This window comes from Euleptes europaea, chromosome 10 (assembly GCF_029931775.1).
Source record: "Euleptes europaea isolate rEulEur1 chromosome 10, rEulEur1.hap1, whole genome shotgun sequence".
NCBI classification, from domain to species: Eukaryota; Metazoa; Chordata; class Lepidosauria; order Squamata; family Sphaerodactylidae; genus Euleptes; species Euleptes europaea.
In genome coordinates, this window is record NC_079321.1 from 79,940,556 (window position 1) to 79,967,044 (window position 26,489).

Genomic DNA, 26,489 nt, shown 5'->3' on the forward strand with positions numbered 1-26,489 from the left:
ACGCAAGGAGGCCCTGATGGAGGAAGAACGCAAGCAGTGGCAGGAGGATCGCCAAGCTATGCAGGAGCAGATGGAAACCATGCAGCGTGTGATGGGTGAGATGGCAGCGGCCCTGGACGCGCTGAAAGTGCAACCGCCCGCCGGCAATCTCCCGGACGGAGCACCGGCAGCCCCTCCCGCGCCTCCTAGCCTCCCGTCCCGTCGGGACCTGAAAGTCACGTATGACGGTTCAGGGGACCAGTTGACCTTTTTCATGGTCCAAGTGGACATTTTTATGCGAGAACAAGGCCGAACCTTCACCTCCGAGGAGTCCCGGGTGCAGTACGTGGCTTCCTTACTGCAAGGAGAGGCGGCCGCCTGGATGGTGCTGCAGTATGAACTCCGCTCACCGGTGCTGCGAACCCTGGACGAGTTTATGGTAGCACTCCGAAACCGCTTTGAGGACCCGACTCTGGGAGAGCGGGCTAAAGCCTCCCTGATGCAACTGCGCCAAGGGACCAAGTCGGTGGCGCAGTATGCAAGTGAGTTCCAGTCACTGGCCAGCCGAATTCTGGACTGGAGTGAGGCCACTTTGGTACAGTGTTTCAGGGAGGGCCTCAACCCGGACCTCCAACATTGGGCCTTCATGCAAGGGAACCCCCCGGATGTGGAAGGCTGGGTTCGCCACGCTGCCGACATCGAGAATCGCAAACAACTTTTGACCTTGTCCAAACAACGCATTGGACGAGACCCGAGACCCCGGAGCGACCGGGGCCGAGACTTCCGACTGGGGGGCAGCGGGGGTCCCTCGGCTGCTGAACGCCGTAAGCGTTTTGAGACCGGTGTCTGCCTGACCTGCGGAGGTAAGGGACACTTTGCGTCACAGTGCCCCTCTCGTTCGGGCCGTCCCAACCCCCCGCGCCAAGCCCCGACTGAACCACAGAAGGCGACTGCCGAGGACCAGCCCCGCCACAGGAGCGGACCGCCGGGCCGACGTTCCGGCGCACCCTCCGCTCTCCATGCGCGCCCCCAGGACGGAGCCTCCACTTCTACTGGCCCGACGGGGTCCCGGATTACAAGTACCACTTTTGATTCGGACGGGTCCCCGACCGCCACCACTCCTTCCCCCTCTTCCAGCGAGGAGGAAGAGTGGGAACAGCCGGCAAAAAACGCCGTCGGTCTGCTGTAGAGGGGGCTCCGCAGCAGACCGCCCCGGTTGTTGTGCAAGGAGCTCCACCGATGGTAAGCGCCCAAGAGGACAATGTATATGTGCGTGTTCACCTTTCCCTACCAAAAGGGGGTCCCAGTTTAGAATTCCCCGCTTTGGTTGACTCGGGGTGTGCCCGCACCATGATTAGTGAGGACACAGCCAAGAAACTGGGAGTCCGGCGCAAGCGGCTTCCGGGACCCCTCCGCTTTTCCCAAATGGACGGGAGTGATTTTAAACGGGGCCCGGTGACCCACAGAACTGCAGCCGTGATTATGTCCGTGGGGGAACATTGGGAACGCTTGTATTTTACCATCGCCCCTATAGTAACCCCGGTGGTATTAGGGATGAACTGGCTACGGGGACACAACCCGTCCATCGACTGGGTTGAACGGGTGCTCTCGTTTCCCGAAAACCCCTGTAGATTACATGACAAGGAACGGGTTGTCCGGTCTCCGGCCGCCGCTGTGGTAGGGTCACCCCCCCCGGCCACCGTTTCTCCTCAACTGCCCACTGAATACTCGCAGTTTGCGGACGTCTTTGATGTTAGGGAATGTGACGAACTACCCCCCCACAGAGAGACGGACTGCGCCATCGAAATTGTGGGGGAAGGCAAACTGTCTAAAGGGAAGGTTTATCCCATGAGCCCTAGTGAAAAGGCGGTGTTACGAGACTATCTGGATGCCAACTTGGCGAGGGGTTTCATACGCCCTTCCAAGGCTCCTTATTCGGCCCCAGCCTTCTTTGTGAAGAAAAAGACGGGAGATTTAAGACTGTGCATTGACTTTCGTAGGCTAAACGCCGTCACCCAGTCTAACGCTTACCCTCTCCCTCTTATTCCCGACCTTCTAGCACAATTAAAGGAGGGCCGAATCTTCACCAAACTGGACTTAGTGGAAGCATACCACCGCATTCGCATTAAAGAAGGAGACGAACCCAAAACAGCCTTTTCCAGCTGTTTTGGAATGTTTGAATACCTAGTCATGCCTTTCGGACTTTCGGGGGCTCCCAGTGTGTTTATGCAATTAATTAATGAGGTTTTGCATGATTTGCTGTTTCGGGGGGTGGTGGTATTTCTCGATGACATCCTTATTTACTCTGAAACCATGGAAGAACATGTGCGCCTAGTGCGAGAAGTGCTCCAGCGGCTGCGGGAGCACAAACTATATGCTAAGGTGTCCAAATGTGAGTTCCACCAACCTTCCATTACATTTCTTGGGTACGTGATTTCCCACCAAGGGTTAGAAATGGACCCCGCAAAGGTCCAGGCGGTGTGGGATTGGGAACCCCCCACTACCCGCCGCCAGCTTCAGCAGTTTTTGGGATTCGCTAACTTTTACCGCAACTTCATTCCCAACTTTGCCCAAGTTGCGCTTCCCCTCACTGCCCTGTTGCGTACCAAGGACAAGGGGGCTAGCGCCGCGCTTCCCTCAGCCCGTTTGCAATGGTCCCCCCAGTGCCAGCATGCTTTTGAACGTTTAAAGCTGCTTTTTTCATCCGAACCCGTTTTGGCCCACCCGGATTGCACCAAGCCTTTTGTGGTGCAAGTGGATGCCTCGGATGTGGCCATGGGCGGGGCCCTATTGCAGAGGGATGAAGGGGGGCGGTTGAGACCTTGCGCCTACTTCTCCAAGAAGTTTTCCCAGTCCGAAATCAACTGGGCTATTTGGGAGAAGGAGGCGGCGGCGGTCAAACATGCCCTCACCATATGGAGGCACTTTTTAGAAGGTGCTGAACTGCCGTTTGAAGTGTGTACCGATCACAAGAATCTCGAGGCTCTCAAGGGAGCTAGAAAGCTCAACGCCAAACAAATTCGGTGGGCCCAATTCTTCGCAAAATTCCGGTTCACCCTCAAGCATGTCCCTGGCAAAGAGAATGCCCTAGCTGACGCTTTGTCACGACTTCCCCAGTATCGCAACGAGTTCGATCGCCCAGTCGACTCCCTGTTCACTCCCGAGCAGCGAGGGGAGGTTCCCAGCTTAGCCGTCACTACCCGGTCCCAAGCCCAACAACCTGACACCCCCCCTACGCTCAAAGGTATCCCGGAAGCCTTCCAACAGCGACTCCGGGACGCCTCCTTACAGGAGGAGGAGCACCATCTCCTCCCCACGGGCTTGGAACGAACCAACACCTGGTGGGTGCAAGGGGGAAAACTATATGTCCCATCCTCCCTTCGCAAAGAGGTATTGGGACTTGTACATGGTGCCAGGTTGGCGGGTCATTTTGGTTTCATAAAAACTCTTCACCTGGTACGGAGGCAGTTTTGGTGGCCCGGTATGAGATCCGATGTGGAGCTGTACGTGCGCAGCTGCCCCACTTGCGCCACAGCCAAAAGACGGATGGGAAAACCCCCAGGGCTCCTCAAACCGCTTGAGAACCCCTCCCGACCCTGGGAAGTCATCGCCATGGATTTTATCACCGACCTACCTCCAAGTCGGGGAAAGACGGTTCTCTGGGTAATCACGGACCTCTTTTCCAAACAGGTCCATTTCGTTCCATGTGCAGGTCTTCCTTCAGCCCAGGGCTTGGCTAAACTGTTCGTCACACACGTCCTCAGGCTACACTCGATCCCGAGGAAGGTCCTCTCCGACCGGGGGGTCCAGTTTGTTGCCAAATTTTGGCGAGCCTTCCTGAAGCTAATGGGGGTGGAGGAACAGGGCCTTTCTTCCGCCTATCACCCCCAGACGGATGGTCAAACGGAACGAGTAAACGCGGTGGTAGAATGTTATTTGCGCTGCTATGTAAATTTCCACCAGGACGACTGGGTCGACCTGCTGCCATTTGCCGAATATGCGTACAACAATGCGCCTCATTCCTCTACCGGCTTTAGTCCCTTCCAAGTAATATACGGGACGGAATTCGGTCCTTTCGGTTCCGCTCCCGTCACGCCAGAGCTCCAGTCCACCCCTGATCTTCAGGAGTGGATTCAGGTAGTCAAATCTACCTGGCCATGGCTGCTCAAGAATCTTGAGAGGGCAAAAAGCAAGTACAAGGAACAGGCAGACAAGCACCGATCTCTGGGATGGGAACTTAAGGTGGGAGAGCAAGTCTATCTGTCCACTAAAAACCTCCGCTCTCTGCGTCCCTGCAAAAAATTGAGCGACCGTTATGTGGGACCTTTCCCTATTACCAGAGTAATCAATGAGGTTACCGTGGAACTGGAACTCCCAAAGACCCTCAAGGGGGTCCATCCAGTCTTTCATATAAGCCTTCTCAAACCTTATGTGCCAGCTCCCCAGTTCCACCCCCCCCCCCGCACACGAGATTCCTACCGTGGTAGGGGGAGATACCCATTTGGAAATATCCAAGGTTTTAGATTCCAAATGGAAGAAAGGGAAACTGTTTTACTTTGTTCGGTGGAAAAACCTTGGGTCCGCTCACGACGAGTGGGTGGCCGCACCCCACATGGCGGCCCCTCGCTTGATCCGAGAATTCCACCTCGCTTATCCCGATAAGCCTCGCCCTCTCGAGAACCCTGGAGGGGGGCCTTAAGGGGGGCAGAATGTGAGGGTCTCTGTCTATGTGTCTCTGCTTTCCATCACCTGCTTTTGCTTTGTTATCAGTGAACTCGTAAAAGCAGTTCACACCTTCTGGTCTCAGGCGCCAGGCCTGATTGCCCCTAGTATCTTCCCCCCCGCTGTTCTTCCTGTCAGTACTCCCTCAGGCCGGTGCGGCCTTGGAAGTGTGATAGCTTCACCAGACTTCCTGGGACTCGTCTGATGTTTTGTATTATGCCAAGCTTGTAACTTCCCATAACAATAAGTGTGAACCCCAGTGCCCCAGTGCCCTGGAGTCAATATATTCTGTAAACCCGAATAGCCCCTCACTTGCAGCTTTCTACCTGTGCCTGTCTCATCTCCTGATGTCTTCAATAAATCCTTTGTTTCTTTATCAACGTCTGAACATTTGATTTGGAGAAGTAAACTCAGAGAGAGGGGATCTCTCACACCACCACATGGGGTGGAGTGGTGGTTAGAGTTTCAGACTAGGATCTTGGAGATCCAGGCTCAAATCCCCATTCTCCATGAAAGCCAACTGGGTGACCATGGCCAGTTACAAATTCTCAACCTAACCTATCTCACAGGGTTGATGTTAGGATAAAATGGAAGAGACAAGAATGTTATTAGCTGCTTTGACTACACATTGGTGAGAAAGGTGAGGAATATTTGAAGTAAATAAAAATGTAGCTGACAATGGGGCAGATAAAAGGTGGATGGGAAGGAGAAAAGGAAGCATGGTACATTGAGGTTATGAAGGTTGCCAGGAGGAGTTAAAGAGTGGTGAGGGGATACAGGAGAAATGGAGGTTACCCCTACAAGTCCTTGCAGGTTGTTCACCACAGAACCGGGCCCGGCCCAGCCCAACAGCTAACACATGGGCCTCGCATGGCAGCTGGCATGGAGTAACTAGGTCCAACCCAGTGGCTGGAATCTTGCAGAGTTTTCCTAGATCAAAGCTGCCAGGGGAAGGAAAGAGGCAAAGCAGAAGGTGGGGGAGGGGACAGATAAAGTTAGATTGGCTGGTTGGCGGAAAGGAGAGAAGGAAGCAGGAAAAGGGAGAGGCCTTAGGGGCTTTCAGGGCTGGGAAAGAGGAAATAATGGGGAAGGGGAAGATGAGATTCCTCCCTGCAAGTCCTTGCTTGTCCTTTGCCTATTTTTAGCTTTACTGTAATAAAAGGGCTCTGACCTGGATGGCCCAGGCTAGCCTGATTGTCAGATCTCGGAAGCTAAGAAGGGTCGACCCTGGCAAATATTTGGATGGGAGACCACTAAGGAATACCAGGGTCTCTATGCAGAGGAAGGCAATGGCAAACCACCTCTGTTGGTGTCTTGCCTTGAAAACCCTTCTGGGTTGCCGTAATTTGGCTGTGACTTGACAATACTTTACATGCACATTATAAAGGTAAACAGAAAACAAAGTTTTTGACTTTGAGTTTTTAAAAAGAAAACCATATTTATACTTTATTTTCACTGCATCCCAAGAATGATTCATGAAGGAATCATTTATTGCTGTGTATGCTTAGACCAGGGGTCGGCAAACTCATTAGTCAAAAGAGCCAAATATTAACAGTACAACGATTGAGATTTCTTTTGAGAGCCAAATTTCTTAAACTTAAACTATATAGGTAGGTATACTGTTTATTAACTTAATAAACTTTAATTAAAGTTTTAAGTCTTAATTAAACTATAGGTACACTGAATAAAACTTGATATCATACTTAATAGTGATCTTTTTTATTGATAAAAATTAAATTGTAAGTCCCTGCCATTTCCCCCTCCCTGTCTGGAGTCCTCGTCTGGAGGCCTGGTCTACAGCCATAAAAGCCTATTGGTAGACCTGGCCTCCGGCTGAGTCCCATTGGGAGGCCAGGTCTACCCATTGGCTTTCTTGGCAGTAGACCTGGCCTCCGGAGGCCCATAGAAGCCAATTGGTAGACCTGGCCTCTGAAGGGGGACTTTTTCCCCTCCTCGGAGTCCAGGTCTACCAACAAGAAAGCCTGTGGGTAGACATGGCCTCTGAGGAGGGAAAAAAGTAAGTAAGGCATCCATAAAATTAAATCATGACAATGACTGACACTGTACATTTTCCCCATCTGCATTCTCAAAACTCTGCAGGGGGGCTTATTGTTGAGTTGTGCATCTGAGTGGCAAATCCAATGCCAAATCTCCCATTCACAAATGGCCAATAACCCCCATGCAGAGTTTTGAGAATCTGGATGGGGAAAATGTGCATCTGAGTGGCAAATCCAAGACCTCCTCCTCCTCGCCCCTGCCTGGGCTCCTTCCTACCTTCCCTCAAGACCCAACCCAGGACTGCCCCGGGCGGACACTGCCGGGCCCCGCGCCCCACTTACCTCCGAGCCCGGGGAACAGGTGGCGCAGCACGGCAGGAGCGCGGCGTTGACGGAGCCAAGCCGCGATGCCGGGCCGAGCAGGGAGGGGCGAGTGACGGGCCCCCCGACAGCCATTCCCGACGGGAGGGCAGGCCGGAAAGGCATTATCCCGGCCAGCATACCGGGGCTGAGAGGCGAGGCCAGGAGCGACCCGGGGCAGGGCAACGCCCCAGCGGGCCGGCGCGCAGACACCGACAGCTCCAGCACCAGGCGGCCCTTACAACAAGGGAGAGGGGAGCCAAAGCAGGGCGGCCTAGAGGAGGCCCCGGGGGGAGGTAGCTCTCGGGCCGGCCGGCCGGAAGCCGGGCCCAGACGGACACCAGACGGCCCCCCAACCAGACCACCCGTCGGAGAGGAAAGGGGTGGGGCTGGAAACCAGGAGGGCCCTTGGAAGTTCGGGGAAGTTGGAAGGGGCGGGAAGCGCTTCAAACCCCCGCCGGCCAGCTGGGTGGGACTGGAAAGAGCTCAAAGAGCCGCATGCGGCTTGGGAGCAGTACTTTTGCGACCCGTGGCTTAGACCAAATGTAATGTGCAGTATTGTTGCATTTTGTAAATTGGCTTTTTTTTTTTCATAGTTTGCAATTGTTTCTAAGGGATCTGGCAATTCTCTTTGTTTGCTGCCATTCTAGCCAAAGACCCTGGGGTTAGTTGATTTGGGATGAATTGGAGTGAGATAAATGAAAACCTAGCATACTTTTACTAAGTAGGACCCAAAAATCTTTTCTCTCATCAGTGCTTGGGGGAGATTCCCACATACGTGATTCCATTTGTGTTCATTGTTGTTATTGTAGAGCATATCTTAAAAGTTAGGAAAAATAATCATTTACTTGCAAATTCTTATGATTAAGTCTTCCTTTTAAAAGACTGGGGGGGGGGATCATTTTCTTACCCACATGCACCTGTAACATCCGTAGCTCTACTGTGAATCTGTCCATCTTCTTGATTGTCATCAGAGGCCTTTAAAAGCTAGGCAACGGGGTTGTCAGATGATAATGGAATTTCTTCTCTGGGCACATTCATTCATTGCTAGCATTGTTATCTTTTGGCTGCATGCCAAAATTCTCCTGTTTTTGGGAGACTCTGATGGTAAATAATATGGCCCTTGTTATTGTTTTAATGATTCTTAGTACCACTGTTCTGTATAAGTTGGATTTTAGATTGTATTGTTTTAAACTGGTTTTAAACTGGTTTAAGAGGCATTTTTGCATTTTTTAACAAGAATGATAAGCCACCAGAAAAGCCAGTGGAAAGATAGGATCGAACCCAGCAAGTTTACTGCCTTTTGCTTTAACCAAAGTAGATTAGTGTGGCAGCATGGAAAAGAACGATAAAGCTATCATTGAAATGACAAGCTGTGTTTTTGAAAATCCAGTGCTGCTTAAATGTATAAATACCAGCATGAAGAATGGGTAACATTGTAGATGTGAAGAATTTTTCCTGATCCAATTGTCAGATTGTGATAGGAAGAGTTACCCCACTCAAACCCTGTCAGTCTTCAGCTGTTCATCTGGATATTTTGCCTGATCCCATTAGTCTCACTAGTAGTGGATACCTGGACTGATCTTTTGTATTCTGTGTCATCGCTCCCATCTACAGGACCCCCCCCCCCCAAAGCCATTAAGAATGTTGACTGGAAGAAAGACTCTTTGATAAAGAGGAGGAAATTTGTGGTAGCAGCTGCACAGTGCTGTGTAGGATCTCATAAATAATGGAATGCTTACCATGTAGGATATGGCACTAGCAGGGTGTCTCTTCCCCATTTCTGAGCCTAGGACCATTGTGCAAGTCAAGGAAGCTGTTGATCTTGCTATAGCGGCTAAACAATTCCATTCTGTGTGTGCTATTTGTCTCCTCAAAGCCTTCATGTATGCCATTAAGTGTTTAGCAATACAGGTCAAGTGTCCTTGATAATCTCAGAGAAAAAGTACTAGGTGAAGTCCTTGGCGACAAATGAGTAAGACGATCTGGTTTTACATTGATGGATAGAAGAGGTAGTGGATACACCTAAATTCACCCTTTTCACGTGGTATTCTTCCCCTGATTAAAATGCCAAACTACTTGTTTGAATTATCCCTTCCAAAGTATAGAAGGGCATTTATTCTTGTGTATTTGAATGCCTTGTCATTAGTGGTGTTGTTTGGAAGGTTTAATAGTATTCCATCCTCTAATAAATTCTGCAGGTGTAACTCAGGTAGTAAGTCTTGGGCTTCCATTTTAGTGTATGATGGGGTGCTATTTATGACTTTTGCCATGAAAACAGTGATTAAGAAGGAGGTTATGCCTAAACTATTTTTGGTTTAGTTTAGGCATATCCTCATTCTTCTGATACCATCAAATTTACTTGCTTGAGGACCAAGTGTACAGACAGGCAGTGTACAAATATTCTGAATAAACTACATCACACCCTGAGCTAACTGCGGGATTTCAGATTTTGTGAGTGATAGTAGTTTCCTTGTGGATTCTGTCTTCCCTTACCACCCTGTGTTGCTGTTGCATGTCTGAATTGGCACTTTCTTTATTGCCAGTGAACTAACTTTATTTCTCAACCTGATGTATACTCCTCCTGAGAGGGAAAAAAGCCTCAGAAGTTTGTGGTGTGGCTGTGGTAAGATTTCTGTTGCCATATTGGTAGCTAAACAGCAGCTGCCTGCAGATGGTAAAATTCTCACTTCACTCCAATTGTGGTTCCATCCCTGGAAGAGTGAGGTCATGGTACCTCTATTGCTCGGTTCAGAGTAGGGCTGTGTTTGAATATTTACCTCTCAGGTGGCCTATTGGGTGGCATCATTTGCCTTTGGTTTATAGACAGAAACAAATCTCAAATGAGAGTATTAAAGAAACAAGATGGCGTTGTCTACTCAAACAATAACTGATTCAAACACATTCTTCAAGAGTCCAATGAATGTGTTCACAGTTCAATATTTTTTTCAACCAGTGTATACCTTTTGCCTTTTTTCTTTCTTAGATTTATAATTTCATATTGATGTTTGATGTATAGCAAATGGACGCTGCAGTATTAAAAATATTGGAATATATTATTCAGCAAGTTTTAAGAAAAAACATTATTGAATATATTTGTTGAACAGGAAGGTAGGAGTCTCTGGGGTCAAGATAGTCTGAAAAAAATGCTATTCTTTTTTTCTTGGAATATAAAACACTTCATCAGCTTTAAATCCATATCTAGACTAACAGATGTCTCTCTTAACAATAACTGACTGCAAGTTTAAAACTTTTAACAATCATTTTAAATGTAGTTAAAACACTTGCAGTATAATAAGGATATAGCAGTATCCACCCTCTGTTTTTAATCGGGGTCTGACAGAATATGCATGATTTGGTTACCAGATTATTGCCTCGTAAACTGCATGAATTTACTATTATCCCTTAATTTTATATATTTATTAAAGGAGTAATGCTACCCCTTATTACAATAATTAGTTCTGTAATGTTTTTACTCTTACAAATTAGTGAAACTGAGCTAAAAAGGACACCCTTTCCATTTGACATAATTACTGTTGTGCAACAACGTATAGTTTTCAGCTTGATTTTTATGATATTGATGCTGAAAAGCGTTATTCTAAAATTTTACCATGAAGCAACATGACAATTCATATCACATAAATTTGCAGGTTCCTACAGAATAAGCAGTGCAACAAACTAAGCTTTGAAATTGGTAACACAAGATTTAGTGAAGTTAGACGATTGGTTGGGGCCAGTTAGAAAGCTAAGGGGACTGAGAGTGTTATTTCCTCTTTTGGAGGAGCTTGACGGAAATATGGAGACAGCAAATTACATCTTTTATTTTGTGATGCTGTGTGATATGATATGACTATATCTGACGGTCAGGGACCATGCTGTAGATGATGAATTATATGAGCTCTGTTCAGATACTGGATAGGGTATAATGAATATGGAAGGGGAAGCAAAATTCCAGAAGCCAGTTGCCCCTACCTCTGTGTATTCAGCATTAAGTTTGAACACAGTTACATGCATACGTGGGAACTCTGCCAAAAGGGGGTCCCTCAATTACCTAGTCAGAGCCTATGTATGTATAGCTGTGACCCAACATGGAATGCATGGAGATCCAGACAGGGTCTGATAGTGCAGCCGTGCTTCTTTTTCTTCCACTTATTTAGTGTAGCACATTTGGTGTGTGAATTGCTGTTTACAGAGAATGCCGTATGGGTTAAATTCCAAGAATCTGGGAAGCTGGCATGCGTTAAAACACTTAGGGTTGTTTAGCTTGGAAAGAAGGCGGCTGAGGGGAGACATGATGTGTGTGTGTGTGTTAAGTGCCGTCAAGTCGCTTCCGACTCATGGCGACCCTATGAATGAAAGTCCTCCAAAATGTCCTATCTTTGACAGCCTTGCTCAGATCTTGCAAATTGAAGGCTGTGGCTTCCTTTATTGAGTCAATCCATCTCTTGTTGGGTCTTCCTCTTTTCCTGCTGCCCTCAACATTTCCTAGCATGACTGTCTTTTCCAGTGACTCTTGTCATCTCATGATGTGACCAAAACACAATAGCCTCAGTTTAGTCATTTTAGCTTCTAGGGTCAGTTCAGGCTTGATTTGATCTAAAACCCACTGATTTGTTTTTTTGGCAGTCCATGGTATCCATAACACTCTCGTCCAACACCACTTTTCAAAGGAATCTATTTTCTTCCTGCAGTACTAGAAAAGGGTAAGAGTCCAGTAGCACCTCTGTGAATTATTTTCTTCCTATCAGCTTTCTTCAATGTCCAGCTTTCACACCCATACATAGTAATAGGGAATACGATGGCATGAATTAATCTAATCTTGGTGGCCAGTGACACATCCTTACACCAAAATATTTTCTAGCTCCTTCACGGCTGCCCTTCCCAGTCTCAATCTCCTTCTGATTTCTTGGCTGCAGTCTCCCTTTTGGTTGATGTAATAGCTACCAGGAAGAGAGACTTCATGTGCAGAAAATGAAGAGACACCTCTTGCAAGGGTTCGAATAGGGGTCTGGTAATTGCAGACAATACTATACTGAGATGCCAGGTGGGGAATCTGTGCACCAACAGAGGATTGGATTGTAGAACTCCTTTGAGGAATGCCTTAATTTGAGGATGTTTGGCTAATGGGTGTGTGTCGCGTACAGGCAGGTCTGAGTCTCCGCTTCCCACACAGCAATGTATTGGTGCTGGAGGGAGCAGAGTCTGACGCGTATTTTGCTCTTGCCGGGAGGGCCGGCAACTCCCCAAACACCCACAATAAAGTTCACTTACAGATGCAAGCTCCTCGTTCTCAAGGTCTTGGCTGCAGTTCCCAGGCTTTCTCCACAGTTCAGCAGCATGGAAGACAGGACTCCAAAGAAGCTACTCAGGATAAAGGCAAGAAAGCATGAATCTCAGGCACGGTTGTTAGTGACGGCCGGAATGCAATCGCGTTGCTCCCACAAAGACCCAATGACCAGTTTCACATATATCACCCTCCTGATCTGCCAGGTGTTTCCACTCAGCCGTCAACTCTGCTTCTGACCCTTCCTGTAACAACTTATGGTATTTGGATAGAAGTCTGGCTGATTGATGTCTTTGCTGCTCTGCCACTCTCTCTTTTCCTCTTCTTTTCTGCACTTGTGGAGAGGAGTCTGGAGGTGAGAGGTTTTCTCTTTTCTGCTCCTCTTTTGGTTCAGTGACCTGGTCTTGCTGTTCCGGTGCACAATCCAAGGTTGTGCTGCTTTGCTGTGCTATCTCTTCAGGTGGAGTGAGGCCTTGTTCTGCCACCTTCTCATCTTCTGAAGAGTCAATCTCAGACTGGCTCACGACAGTATGCATCCATGGAAGGGACGACAGAAGAGATGGCGGAGATCTGCTTCCGCAGAGTGGTTGCTCTAAGCTTCTGCCAAAGCCGTCCTGAAGAAAGGCTAATAATCTGGGTAAATCTGGTGCCAGGGGGTTAACATCCTTCCTTCTACACCAGCGGACAAAGGCCTTCCATGTGTAATTGTGGACCCTCTGGGTCGAGGGGCGCCTAGCCCCTAAGATGGTTTTGATAACATCTGAATCCAACCCCATGTCTACTAGCCATTGCCTTTCAATCTTCAGGTGGTTAGCCTGAACCAACCTGGATCCGGGTGGAGAATGGGACCTTGATGGATCAGGTCCAGTGTCATGGGTAGTGTTCCAATTTCCTGCATGTATAGTTCCAGTAAGGTAGGGAACCAAGGGCAGCGTGGCCAGTCTGGGGCTATTAGAATTACCTTGGCTGTCTCCCAGCGGATCTTCCTCAGTACTCTGGGTAGGATGGGGTAGGCATATAAAAGTTCCTGGGGCCTTGGAGACAACACCTTCTCCGCTCTTGGGTGCGCGTACTTGGTAAAGAATAAGGGTAGGAGATTATTCCTGCCCGAGGCGAACAATTACACTTACGGTTCTCCGTACCTGTCAATTATCATCCGGAAGACAGCTGAGCTGAGGGACCACTCCCCTTCGTCAATGGATTGTCAACTCAGTCAGTCTGCTTGGATGTTCTGGATGTTCTGAATCCCTTGATGTGTTCCGCCTGGAGAGAGCAGAGATGTTGTTCTGCCCATAGAAGAATACTTTCTGCCTCTTGATGAACCAGCGATAACCTGGACCTACCCTGTCAGTTGATGTGGGCTTTGGCGGATACGTTGTCGGTCCTGATGAGCACATGGTTTGCTTGCAAGGATGGGGCAAAATGTAGGAGGGCCCTATTAATTGCCCTTAACTCCAGAAGATTTATGTGGAGCTGTTTCTCTTCTGGTGACCACTCTCCTTGTGCAAATTGTTCCTTGAGGCTGGCATCTGTGAATACCTGCACTGGATCTTTGTGCAGATATTCTTGACCTTTAGTTAGGTTCGTCTTGGTCCACCACCTGAGGCTGCGATGGACCTGGAGGGACAAGGTAAGAGGTTTGTCCACTTTGTGAAGGATGTTCAGCTGATGAGGTCTGAGCAGCCATTGTAGTGACCTGGCATGTAGTGGCCCATGGAATGGTCTCTATACATGATATAATCAGGCCTTGCAGCCTGGTCAAGGCCATGAGACGAGCCACTCTGGATCTGGCCATGGACCTCACCAAGTTGGAAAGCCTGGTTGCCTTTTCCTCTAGAAGAAATAAGGTGTTGGCAACAGTGTCGAATGTAATTCCTAGATGCTGCAGTCTTTGATTTGGCAGTAGGTGGCTTTTCTCTTTGTTGATAAGATACCTGTGGTCTTCTAGGGTAGAGATGACTATCTGGGTGATCTGAAATGATTCCAGTTCGGTGGGGGCACATATGAGAATGTCCTCTAAGTAGGGATGTATTTGGATACTGTCCCTCCTCAGTAGTGCCATCAGGGTGACTAGAATTTTTGAAAACACCTGTGGTGCAGATGCCAGACCGAATGAGAGGGCCTTGAACTGAAGGTGTTGCTCCCTGAATGAGAATCGGAGAAATCTTCGAAGTGCCTGATGGATTGGTACATGGATTGGCACATGGATTGGCCTCCGTAAGGTCCACCGATGTCATGTGGAGTCCCAACATCCAGGAACCTACGATGGACCATAGGGTCTCCATCCGGAAGTGTTTGGACTCGATGTGCTTGTTGATGTACTTTAGGTCGAGAATTGCATGCCAGTTCCCGTTCCTCTTGGGGGCGGTAAAAAATAATGAGTAAACTCCAGTAGAGCTCTCGTCTGACGGGACTGGTTCTATTGCTCCAATCTGTGCCAGGTGATTTATGGCCCTCGTTCGTCCAAGTTTTTCTGCCCAAAATGACATGAGTGACTGGATGATGCGATCTTTGAGTCTGGATTTGAATTCGATTTAATACCCGTTTTATGATCTGTAGCACCCAGGGATCTGGTTGTGATTGGATCCAGTGGGGCAGGAAATGCTGCAGGGGACCTCCCACTGAATCATTGTTTTCTGGGTTTGTTGAACTTGTCTCCCTTGTTGCCCCTAAACTGTTGCTGTTGAGGAGCATGGTTGAATCACCCTTGGAGACAAAAGGAGCCTCTAGTGTTGTTCCAAGAAGTATGCCTTTGGTCGGACTGGAACTGCAGTAGAGTATGGAAGGAACAAAAGGAATGAGGGTCCAGAGAACCCTTTGTTGTCCTTATTGTGTCTTGGCATTGAACATTTAGTATCCTTGGTTTCTGCCAGCACTTTATCAAGGCACTCCCCAAAATGTTTGCCACCTTGGAAGGGATAAGCCAGTAACACCGATTTGGATCTGAAGTTGGCTTTCCAAGCTCTTAGCCATAGGGCTCTTCTAATGGCTGTGTTGGCTGCCATAGATCTGGCCTAGAAGGTGAGAACGTCTAGGGAGGCATCTGCTAAAGAAGATGACGTTTTTAAGACTCTTCCCAGGCCTTCAGCCACCCACCTGTCTTCCACGATCAATAATTGAATTAGTTTCTTAGTCCAGGCAACTGAAGCTCTGGCAGTGGTTGTGAGTTGAATTGTTAGGGCAGACGCCTCATGGGCCTTTCTGGCTAAAAATTCAATTTTCCTGTCCTATTGATCCTGAATGGCTCCTTCGCCATCCTCTGATATGAGATCAGAGGATTGCAGGGCAGCGACTGGTGCATCCATGGTGGGGACCTTTAGCAGTTCCATAGCATACAATGGCATATCATACAGTCTTTTGGTACTGGCTGGGAATTGGTGATCGGCAGTGAGCTTATCTCATTCATCCTTTATGATCTTCTCAAAGTACTTGGGTAATGGAACATTTTTTTTTTACTTCCCCAAAACTAGGGAAATATTCCTTAGTTCCTCTCCTTCCAGATTTAGATTTGTCATCCTCTATCGGTTCAGAGTCATTGATAGATCTAGGGTGATCAAGGCCTTTGAGAGAAGGGCCTGATAATTGTCTGGGGGAAAAGGCCTTGGCTGCTGCCCAGCTTCCTCTAAGGGATTATCATCATCTGAGATAAATCCCCCATCCTTCCTCTGGTCTGCTTCAGAGTCTGTTTTAGGGTGCATATGAAACTGGGTATAATTAGATTTCATGGCTGCCTTAGTGGGTTATGGCTGACCAGGAATGGAGTGACTGCAGCAAGGCTCCTCTGAACATGGCGACTGAGACAGAGCAGTAAAAAACCCCATGATAATGCATTTGATTGCCTGGGGCCTGGAAGGGGAAGAAAGCTGCCAAGGCTTAAAGGCTGCATTAGTCATTTGGGCCACCTCCTCATGAGTAATAAATTTTACACCTTCAGCTGAAGGGGGGGTACATTACCCTCCAAAGTCTTTACCTTGGAGGGGTTCTTGGAAGCAGCAGACTCAGCATCGGGCTCCTCTGAGGCTCTATTGCAGGTATGGTGCTTGCAAAAGGCTCCGGAGGCCTTGGAAGTGTTCTTATCTAATTGCTGTTTTTTCGCGCCTTTTTTGAGACACGGTTGTAGCTGGTGTCTTTTAGGCACATCTGCCTGTGGCTGGTCTGCTGGTTCCTTCCTTTCCAAAAGACCGCAGGAGTGGCTATCGGAGGGATCTGCAGGAGCCTCGTGTGCCCGGGGATGCAAGGCTGGGTCATGGTATCCTTCGGACGTAAACTCCTTTTCCTCTGATCTCCCGCTGTTTGCGACAGCCATTTTGTTGGCCGGATCTTCTCCGAGGTTTTTAGCGAAGTTCAGAAAAGGGCGAGAAAAGACAAAAGGATGGGAAGGAGGAGAATTCTTAAGAATCAACAGTAGTAGTAATTAGATTAGATTTAGAGTAAGGATAGCAGAATTAGACTAGTAAGGGAAAAAAGGGACCTAATAGATCCTCTCTACGCACAGCAACTCTGCTGCAAAGTTGCTCTCCCCAGCAAAAAGCAGGAGGAAAACTGGAAGCTGAGGTGAAAGATCAGGCCCTGCCTCCCCTAACAATGGACAGGAAATAACTCAAGATACCCTTCCCTCAGAGCAAGAATGGGTCCTTCTGAGTACTATCAACACATTATTAAAAACTGCTTCCATTTAGGATGAAACTGGATATTATATTCAGCACTGATGCTGAATTCTCTCCCTGTAATGTTTCAGTATACTCAGATGAGCTGTTCTCCTGTGATTTCCTGTGAGCAGCGGCTACTGGTTCGAAAGACTGCGAGCAGATCTGCACTTGTGGAATAGAATGTACCTTTCTTCCCCCTCCTCAAGAAGCCTACTGTGCTTCCTGAAATGCTGCCCTTCTCATCAGGGACCTTCAGAAATTGTGTTGGGTGTGGTACAGGGTCTGCAGTGAGAGGGGGTGTATGTGTGAAGATTGCCCCCAGTAATTTGGAACAAGGGCAGAAAAAACCTGATGACATCAAAGCATGGGTTAGTATGCCTAAATAGGATTAGGGAAAAGAACTGTTAGGATTAGGAGAGAACTGTTGGTGGCTTCCCCATGTAAAGCGAAAGTCTGTGTCTGCTTTTAAATGTTCAACAATTGCTTTATTTTAATTTTTTGTGGAATACAACCATGATTGTAGAGTGCTATTTCCATCTATGTCTAAATGGTGGTTGTTTGTGTTATAAAAAGGTTTTTTAAACTATGAAAACAAAGTAACACTTTATCTCCTTGTTCTCTCTTAAAATTAGGACAACCAGTTGTGATTTAAAGGGAAAGCGCTTCTCTTTGTAGAGGAAAAGTAAAGTGAGAAACCTCCATGGAAGACACTCAGAATTTAAATGAACAGTCTGTAAGTAAAATTTTGGTTGAATAAAATTACTGTTTAACTGGTACAGCTTGAATTATTAGAAAAGAGCAAGAGTCCAGTAGCACCTCAAAGACTAACAAAAATATTTTCTGGCAGGGTATGAGCTTTTGTGAGCCACAGCTGTGGCTCACGAAAGCTCATACCCTGCCAGAAAATATTTTTTTGTTAGTCTTTAAGGTGCTACTGGACTCTTGCTCTTTTCTACTACTGCAGACAGACTAACACGGCTACCCACTGTGAATTAGCTTGAATTGTGTTGTTGAAATTTAGCATATAGATCTGATATAGCAGGTAAAATATGAACATCAAGGGCTTGGATTCAACAACTCTTTTGGTATTAGAACAGCACTTTTGTTGGCAGGGGGTGAGTGATTTTTTTGCCCGTTTCCATGTACATGTAGTCCCTAACCTTTCTCCCTACTATGTTTATGAAGATGCTTCGATTCCCAGGAGCAAAATTATGTGGGGCTCAGTGGGGAGTAGTGGGACAGGGAGACAGAAACTTCCATTGTATAAGCTTGTATCCATTTGTGGTAATTTGTACATGATGGGTTGAATCCAAAGCTTGCAACTATATTTCTGTATTTTTGCTTAGATATTATACTTACATTTAACTGCTTAACTATCTTCTCTCTCTTGTTTTCTGATGTGAAATTTTACTTCCTGAATTAAGGAATAGCATGTCTGGTATGAATTTGTTTTTCCCTTTTGAGGGTGTGGGCATAATTTTGTAACACTGTAAACACTGTCTTTAATCTCATGATGGAAACAACTGATAGGGAAAATCTCATTAGTTGCCACTGCTGAGCCCAATGCTGTTCATTAATGAATGGTGGATTCTTCAGATTCATTTTATATTCATAGAACCGATACAGACTGAAAACACTTTAGGTGATAGGCTAAAATTTGAAAATGATCTTAGTCAACTGTGGAGCTGGGAGAGCTGCAACAAAATGAAATTCAACTTTAAAGTGTTCTGTTCACACAATGTAGTAACTGGCTATAAGTGACTACCTTACTGAACACTGTGATGTGGCACAGACGATTCAGTTTTACTTATCTCGTATTATCAGGACCATCATTTCCGAGAGAAATTAATACCTTCTCTGTTCAGTGCTGGTAATACTAGATCTGTTCCATTCTGGGCACCACAGTTCAAGGATATTAAAAACTTGGAAGCGATTACGGTGAGATTTTTGAAGATAATAAAACATGGATGATGAACTAGTGGATCATATCCAGCCCTTGCTGGCAATTACTGTGGTTCCCTTCCTACTCGATCTTTCTATCATATTTGATTGGTAAGGTGCTATGTCTTTCCTGGCAGGAAATGAAAAACAAGTTCTTATTTCCAACTCAGAGTGGTACCTGGCAGGTGACAAACAGGTGACTCATGTGCAACTGCTCCTTGTGTGATTTTACTTAGTGAGACTGACAAAATTCAAACTAGGGAAATATGAAATTTAAAGTTCCCCACTTTAAAATGTGAGCCCTAATATGTAGCAAAATCCAGAGCATTTAGATTTGGACCTGGTTTTCCTTAGAGTTGGCCAGTGAACCTTTCTGGTGATCCTTTCCATTTCTCTAAGCCTTCCCATTATCCCTTTCCCCTAAACTTCTGGTGGTGGGGCAAAAGCAAAATCCACCCACCTTTTAAATGTTGCAATTTCAATGTAGCAGATGAAGGGAGGCCCAGGGAAATGTAGTTGTCAGGGCTTCTGAAGACAACAAATGGCTTCTACAGTTCTGGAGAGCATTTCCCCCCCAGGGGCTCTTCTGGTAAAGAGCTTTTATGATGACCTCAAATGGAGACAAGAGAGAGGAGGACTTTATTGCCACAGTCCTGCCATCAAGTAAGTAAGTTTAGGGTTGGCAAAGTAAATTGTGGGGTGGTCTTTGGCAGGGAGTAAATCAGTGTGGATACTGTAGTTTGAACTAGTTTTTAAAAATTCTGTGTGAGTGTTCACAGAGCTTTATTTTCATGCACTTGCAAGAAAAGCCAGTAAAAGCAAATTGGGTTGAATAATTTTACTGAGGAATATGTATTACTTGGTTTAAAGGTGTGTGAGAAACCCATAGAGTGCTGCTTATGTTAGTGTGGAAAAAAGAGATTGCCTCAAGGACTGCTGTATCATTGTACAGGCGATTTCCCACTTCCCAGTGGAAGATTCTAACAGTGCAGTCCAAAGGATAGCTTCCTAGAATAAGCCCCGTTGAATAGACCTGAATAGGATTTTGAGAAGCCTTGTTTCTTTGGGGCCAGTTAGTGCCATTCCACCCCAAGGGTCTTCTTCCACTGATTCTTTGTGATACCTTTAGGTCAAAGTGGATAATAGCCATTGAAGACAAGCTAAATAACCTGGGTTTTACACACACCCCAACACTACTTCAGTTAGGGTGGGATCAAGCTAAGTCAACAATAAACCAAAGGGTTAAAGATATCGAGCGACAAGTAGATCTAGCAAGAGTGCCCCTATTTATGGCTCCCCCCCACTCCAAATTTATCATTGCACCAGCAGCCTATCTCCGTTATATAGAGATAAACAAATATAGGAGGGCTTTTACCTTGGCTAGGTGCGTAGCCTTACCCTCTGCTATGTTAGAGGGGAAATTCAAGAAGATACCCAGGGCAGAGAGACTATGCCCCTGCAAATCCGGGGATTTAGAAACCACTGAACATGTTGTCCTGAACTGTAACTTTTACACTATACCCCGTTCTAAGTTTATTGAGCCCCTCATACTGAGAATGGGACCCGACAGGGAAAGAGAAAAGATAGAAAAGCTCCTACAAGGAGATAATCCCTCAATCACTGTCAGACTCAGGGTTTTGTCCCTCGTGTCCCTCAAGCAAAACGTGCTGAGGCAAGACTCTGAAACAGGTTAGACTTTATTTGGGAGCAAAAGTGGACAAAGCAGAAGCCGACTGCTACTCCAGCAGAAGGAGGCTACTAATGGGGGAATAGGGATAGAGTACAGGGTTAAAATACACAGCAGAGAGTTACACAAAGTTACACAGGCGAGTAGAATCTATTATAAGCTTTCTCAGGGTTGAAAGTCGTAACAAAGCATAACAAGGGTGTGCAGCTGTGGTAAACAGGATGGGCACACATACCACACCACTAGGCAGAAGGATACATTATTCAAAGTGTGAGAACCAGAGGCACGTGACCGGGGCCTTGTCACCAGACAGGACCTGGAGCAAAGTCAGGCCAAGATGTGGAGACTAGGCCTGACATTCTGCCCCCTTTAAGACCTTCCCCCCGACGGTCGAGGCTTGTGAGGGTAGGCCTCATGGAACTCGCGTATCAGACGAGGGGCAGAAACGTGGTGTTCAGCTACCCAGTCATCATGACCGGGCCCTAGGTGTTTCCAACGAACTAGGTAGAAGAGTCCTTTCCCCCGAAACCTGGAGTCCAGTATCTTGGAGATTTCAAAATGCTCCTCCCCCCCCACTAACGGGGGGCTCAGGAGCAGGCTCTGGGTGCCAGTCAGGGTCTGACTCAACCTTTTTGAGGAGGCTGACATGAAATACTGGATGGATGCTTTGGAGGGGTTTTGGAAGGGTGAGTTCCACTGTGACCTCGTTTATCAGATGTGAAACAGGAAACGGCCCCACATACCGTTCACTAAGATTTTTACAAGGCCGAAGAGATCGAAGGTTTTTAGTGGACAGGTATACTTGGTCCCCCACCTTAATATCCCAGCCAGGGGAACGATGTTTGTTGGCTTGGACTTTACAATGGTGTTTGGCTTTCTCCAAATTTTTCTGTAGCCAAGGCCAAGGCCAAGTACCCTGTACCACTTCCACCCAATCTGACACTTCTTTGATCTCCCCTTCCCCCAGGGGACCCCCACCCCAAAGGGATTGAATTCTTTATCATACACCACACGAAAGGGGCTGAATCCTGCGGATGAATGAGCAGCATTATTGTAAGCATATTCTGCAAATGGTAACAGATCAACCCAATCATCCTGATGATAATTTACATAGCAACGTAGGTAACATTCCAATACAGAATTGACCTGTTCGGTTTGGCCATCCGTCTGGGGGTGATATGCACTAGATAGTCCTTGCTCCACCCCCACCAGTTTTAGGAAGGCTTTCCAAAACTTGGCAACAAACTGGGGCCCCCGATCCGTGATTAACTTGCGCGGGAAGCTGTGGAGTTGAAGATGTGTGTCACAAACAAGGGAGCCAGTTTTTGTGCCGTGGGAAGTCCCTTGCAAGGGATCAAATGAACTTGTTTAGAAAAAAGGTCTGTGACCACCCACAGGACAGTCTTACCCCTGCTAGGGGGGAGATCTGTGATAAAATCCATTGCGATCACTTCCGAAGGGGCTGAGGGAATTTCTAGTGGTTTCAACAACCCGGGAGGTTTCCCCATCACACGCTTAGTAGTGGCACACAACTGCGGATGAAGTTGTCCAAATCTGTACGCATTCCAGGCCACCAAAATTGTCGGCGCAGAAGCTGCAAGGTTTTCACAAAACCAAAGTGTCCTGCAATCTTAGCTCTGTGGCAACGTTGTAACACCTCCCTTCGCACGGAGCCTGGTACATATAATTTGCCCTCTTTGAACCAAAACCCTCCCTGCTGAGTCATGTCCTTGGGAAGGGCGTTTGTTGTCTCTTCTTTCAGGCAGCCATTAATTAAACTGAGCTTGAGAGGATCTGGCAAGCTCTCCAGGGGGGGGGGCGATTGGAGGGCTTGAGAGCGAGTGAGAATGGCTAGGTCTGGCAAATTCCCCTCCCTCCACTGTTCAGGCGTGAACAATGAGGTCATTGGTCAGTCAACTTTGCTTTGGAATTGGGGAAGCCTAGAGAGAGAATCGGCTAGCTGGTTTTGTTTGCCTGGTACGTGTTTCAACGCAAAACAAAACTTGGAGAAAAACTCAGCCCATTGGACCTGCTTGGCTGTCAGTTTACGAGTTCCTTTTAAAGCCTCTAGATTTTTATTGTCAGACCACACTTCAAAGGGAATTTTTGCACCTTCCAGGAAATGTCTCCACACAGTTAAGGCATGCTTTACGGCGGCTGCCTCTTTCTCCCAAATGGGCCAATTAATCTCCGACTGGGAATTTTTTTTAGAGAAGAATGCACAAGGCTGGAGCTGCCCGGTCTTGCCCCTTTGGAGAAGGCCCCCCTCCCCCCATCGCCACATCCGAAGCTTCGACCTGCACGACAAAAGCCTTTTCACAGTCTGGATGTTTCAGAATGGGTTCTGAGGTAAACAATCTTTTTAATGTATCAAAGGCTAGTTGGCATTCATCCGTCCAGGTCACCCAGGAGGTTGGCTGGACAGCTGCGCTCCCCTTTCTTTTAGTTTTTAACAGATCTGTGATAGGTAGCGCCACTTGGGCAAAGTTTTTAATGAACGGGCGGTAGAAATTTGCGAAACCGAGGAATTGTTGAAGTTGTTTACGTGTTTTGGGCTGTTCCCATTCTAACACGGCCCGCACTTTCTCCGGGTCCATGGCAAGACCCTGGTGTGAAATCACATACCCCAGGAAAGTCAAAGAGTGTTGATTAAATTCACATTTGGATACCTTGGCATACAGTTGATTGTCCCGCAGGCGTCTCAACACCTCTTTGACTAGTTTAACATGTTCATCATAGGTTTTTCAATAAATCAAAATATCATCTAGATACACAATCACCCCTTTGAACAATAAGTCATGTAACACCTCATTAATCATTTGCATGAAGACACTAGGAGCTCCAGATAAGCCAAAAGGCATCACTAAATATTCAAACATCCCAAAGCAGCTTGAGAAAGCTGTTTTCCATTCGTGGCCCTCCTTAATTCTCACACAAAAATAGGCATCAACCAGATCCAATTTGGTAAAGATGTGCCCCTCCTTCAGTTGACTGAGCAGGTCTGAAATCAATGGAAGAGGGTAGGCATTAGTTTGGGTGACAGCATTAAGACAACAAAAGTCTGTACACAAAAGCAGGTCTCCCGTTTTCTTTTGTACGAAGAAGGAGGGAGCTGAGCATGGGGCAGAAGAAGGTCTAATGAATCCGCGGGCAAGATTTTTGTCCAAAAACTCCCGCAGAACTGCCTTTTCTTTAGGACTCATAGGATAAACTAACATCATGTACCACTTCAAATAGGGCTGGAGAATGCACTCCCTGATACCTGTGATTTTAGAGATGACTGGGATCACATTTGGTGCAAGAAACTAAGGTACTTAAATTATTATTTGAGTACTGCTGTCTAGTTAAAAATTTCATTGTTAGTGTGAGTTAATTAGAAATCTTGCCTACATATAATTCTCACACCTGGCTAAAAAGCATGGCTACTGGTGGAAGCTGTTTTTTCTTGCCTTCCATAGCAGCCTGTTATGAGTCCAAAAATACAACATTTGAGGTTGTGGGGTCTGCATGGACAGCAAGAAATGCAACACACATGAAGCTGCCTTATGCTGAGAATCAGACCCTTGGTGTCTAGCAAGGTCAGTATTGTCTACTCAGACTGCCAATAGCTCTCCAGGGTCTAAAGCTGAAGTCTCATATCACCTACTACCTGGTCCTTTTTAAATGGAGATGCAGAGGATTGAACCTGGAACCTTGTGCATGCCAAGCAGATGTTCTACCCTGAGCCATGACCCTTCCCCAAAACAATTGACAGCAAGTGAGAAGGGGGACCCGGGCACATATTTGCCCTTCTTGCTTGTTCTGCCACTGGTGTTTCTGCTGACATCAGAAGCAAAGGGGGTGATATAATGTTGCATGGGTTTTTTTTAGCCATGTGAGCCTCTAAAACACTGGCATTACCTTTTAATAGCTGATAAGGAAAGGTGAAAAAGATCTGTCACTGTGAGCACATTCCATTGCTGGTGCAAGGGATCCAACCCATTGATTTTAGGGTGACATGTTGTGAATGATAAAATAGAGTTCAGCCACATTTGAACTGAAGTTATCTTTATTTTAGAAATGAAGCACTTCTATTTCATGATGGACTCTTCCAGTATAGTGAGAACAACTGTATTTGTTCTTTGGCTTGTAAATATTGCTGATGTAAGCTCTGTTCACTTGGCAGTTGCCTGAGAGTGTTCTTTGGACATATGTACTCCACAGCTGTTTGGTCCCGAGTATGACTAGAGGAAATTATGTAATTTTATCCTTCAGCTTTTTGTGTTAATATAACATAAGTTGCTTCATTGTAACTTAAAATTTGGACCCAGGTACTGTAAAATGGTTAAGCTTGGCTAAATTTGGTGACATGTTGAGAACAGGACACTAAAAGATATATGCACATGATTTGATTTCTACAACAGTTTGTGTGTGTGCGCACACATGTGTAAAGTACCAGCAAGTCTCAGCTAAGTTATGGCAACCCCATAGTGTTTTGAAGGCAAGGGACAGCGTTGCAGTGCTGATCCTGCAGCCTTTGCACAAGGCATCCTTAATGAACCAGCTTTGCAGTTAGAGTGGTTGATAGCAGTGGGCATTGCTATGGATAATGAACTGGTAATTTCCATATTTGTATCCTCTGCTTCTGTGTTAGTGGGCAAAGTTGCACTAGGTACAATGCGATAATAGCAATTCCCAGTTCCATTTTTGCTATTGTCTAAGGTAGAAGAAAGACAATATGAGGGAAGCAATTTGGGAAGTGAGCAAAAAAAGGGAGCAGTGCCTTTGAATGCGCTGCTATAAGATCTATAAAATGTTATTGACTTAATTTCCAGTTTAAATGTATGAAACTGGATTCTGTTGACTGAAACTGTTGGTTCAACCAGCCAGTACTGGCTAGCTGGTTGGCAGAAACTCTCCAGAATCTCAGGAGTCTTTCTCAGCTGTGTACTGATCCTGGTTGAGGTTTAAACCAGAACTGGGAGAGGTCATGAGGAGGTATGGGTTGTGATGTCATTAATATGCAGGTGATACCCTGCTCCATCTTTCTTTCCCACCTAATTCCTATCTGTGCTTGGAGTCAGTAATGGGCTGGATGAGGGTGAACAGGCTGAAACTTAATCCTGACCAAACAGAGGTTCTCTGGGTTAATAGAAAGGCAGACCAGGGACTTCAGATATCTCCTGTCTTGGATGGGGTTATACTCCCCTTGAAAAGCCAGGTTCTACGCTTGGGAGTGCTGCTTGGCACAGAGGTCACCTTAGAAAACCAGGAGGCTGCTGTGGCTCGGGGTGCGCTTGCCCACCTCCAGCTGGTATGTTCACTGCATCTGTTCCTGGGTCAGTCAGATCTAGTCACAGTGATCTATGCCTTAGTTATACCTAGACTCGACTATTGCAATGCTCTCTACTTGGGGCTTTCCTTGTTCAGAAAGCTGCCTCAAGTGCAGAATGCTGGGCCTAGATTGCCGGTCGGGGCAACATATGTCCCCTTCACTGCAGAAATTACACTGGCTGCTGAGCTGTTTCCCTAGCCCAATTCAAGGTTTTGGTTTTGTACTTTAAAGCCCTACATGGCTTGCAACTGGGATATCTGAAGGGACTGTCTTCTCCCATATGTTCCTGCCATGGAATTAAGATTGCGTGGAGATGCCTTCCTGACTGTCCCATCAATTCAGAATGCTCATTTGGTGGGTACACGAGAGAGCCTTTTCCAAGCAGCCCCACAATTATGGAACAACCTTCTCAGGGAGGTTGTGTGGCTCCCTCATTGTCAATCTTCAGGAGGCAGTTGAAGACAGGTTTTTTTTAGGGCTGCATTTTGATTGATTTAGCTTTTATTATCGGCAGTCCTAGCTGGAGTTTTTAAAGTGTGACTTCTATGGGTTTTAT

At 46.8% G+C, this 26,489-nt stretch overlaps 1 protein-coding gene across 2 annotated transcripts in view; it reads left to right on the forward strand.

The window, feature by feature from the left end:
- Positions 1-17,621: 17,621 nt before the first annotated feature.
- Positions 17,622-26,489, forward strand: part of EYA4 (EYA transcriptional coactivator and phosphatase 4) — a 231,460-nt gene continuing 222,592 nt past the window's right edge. Inside the window, exon 1 of one of the 2 annotated variants that reach the window (XM_056856382.1) lies at positions 17,622-17,724. In XM_056856382.1, coding sequence (XP_056712360.1) covers positions 17,714-17,724 — 11 coding nt within the window. In that variant the 5' untranslated portion in view covers positions 17,622-17,713. The remainder of the gene's footprint in view (positions 17,725-26,489) is intronic. The other variant, XM_056856381.1, reaches the window with a different exon arrangement.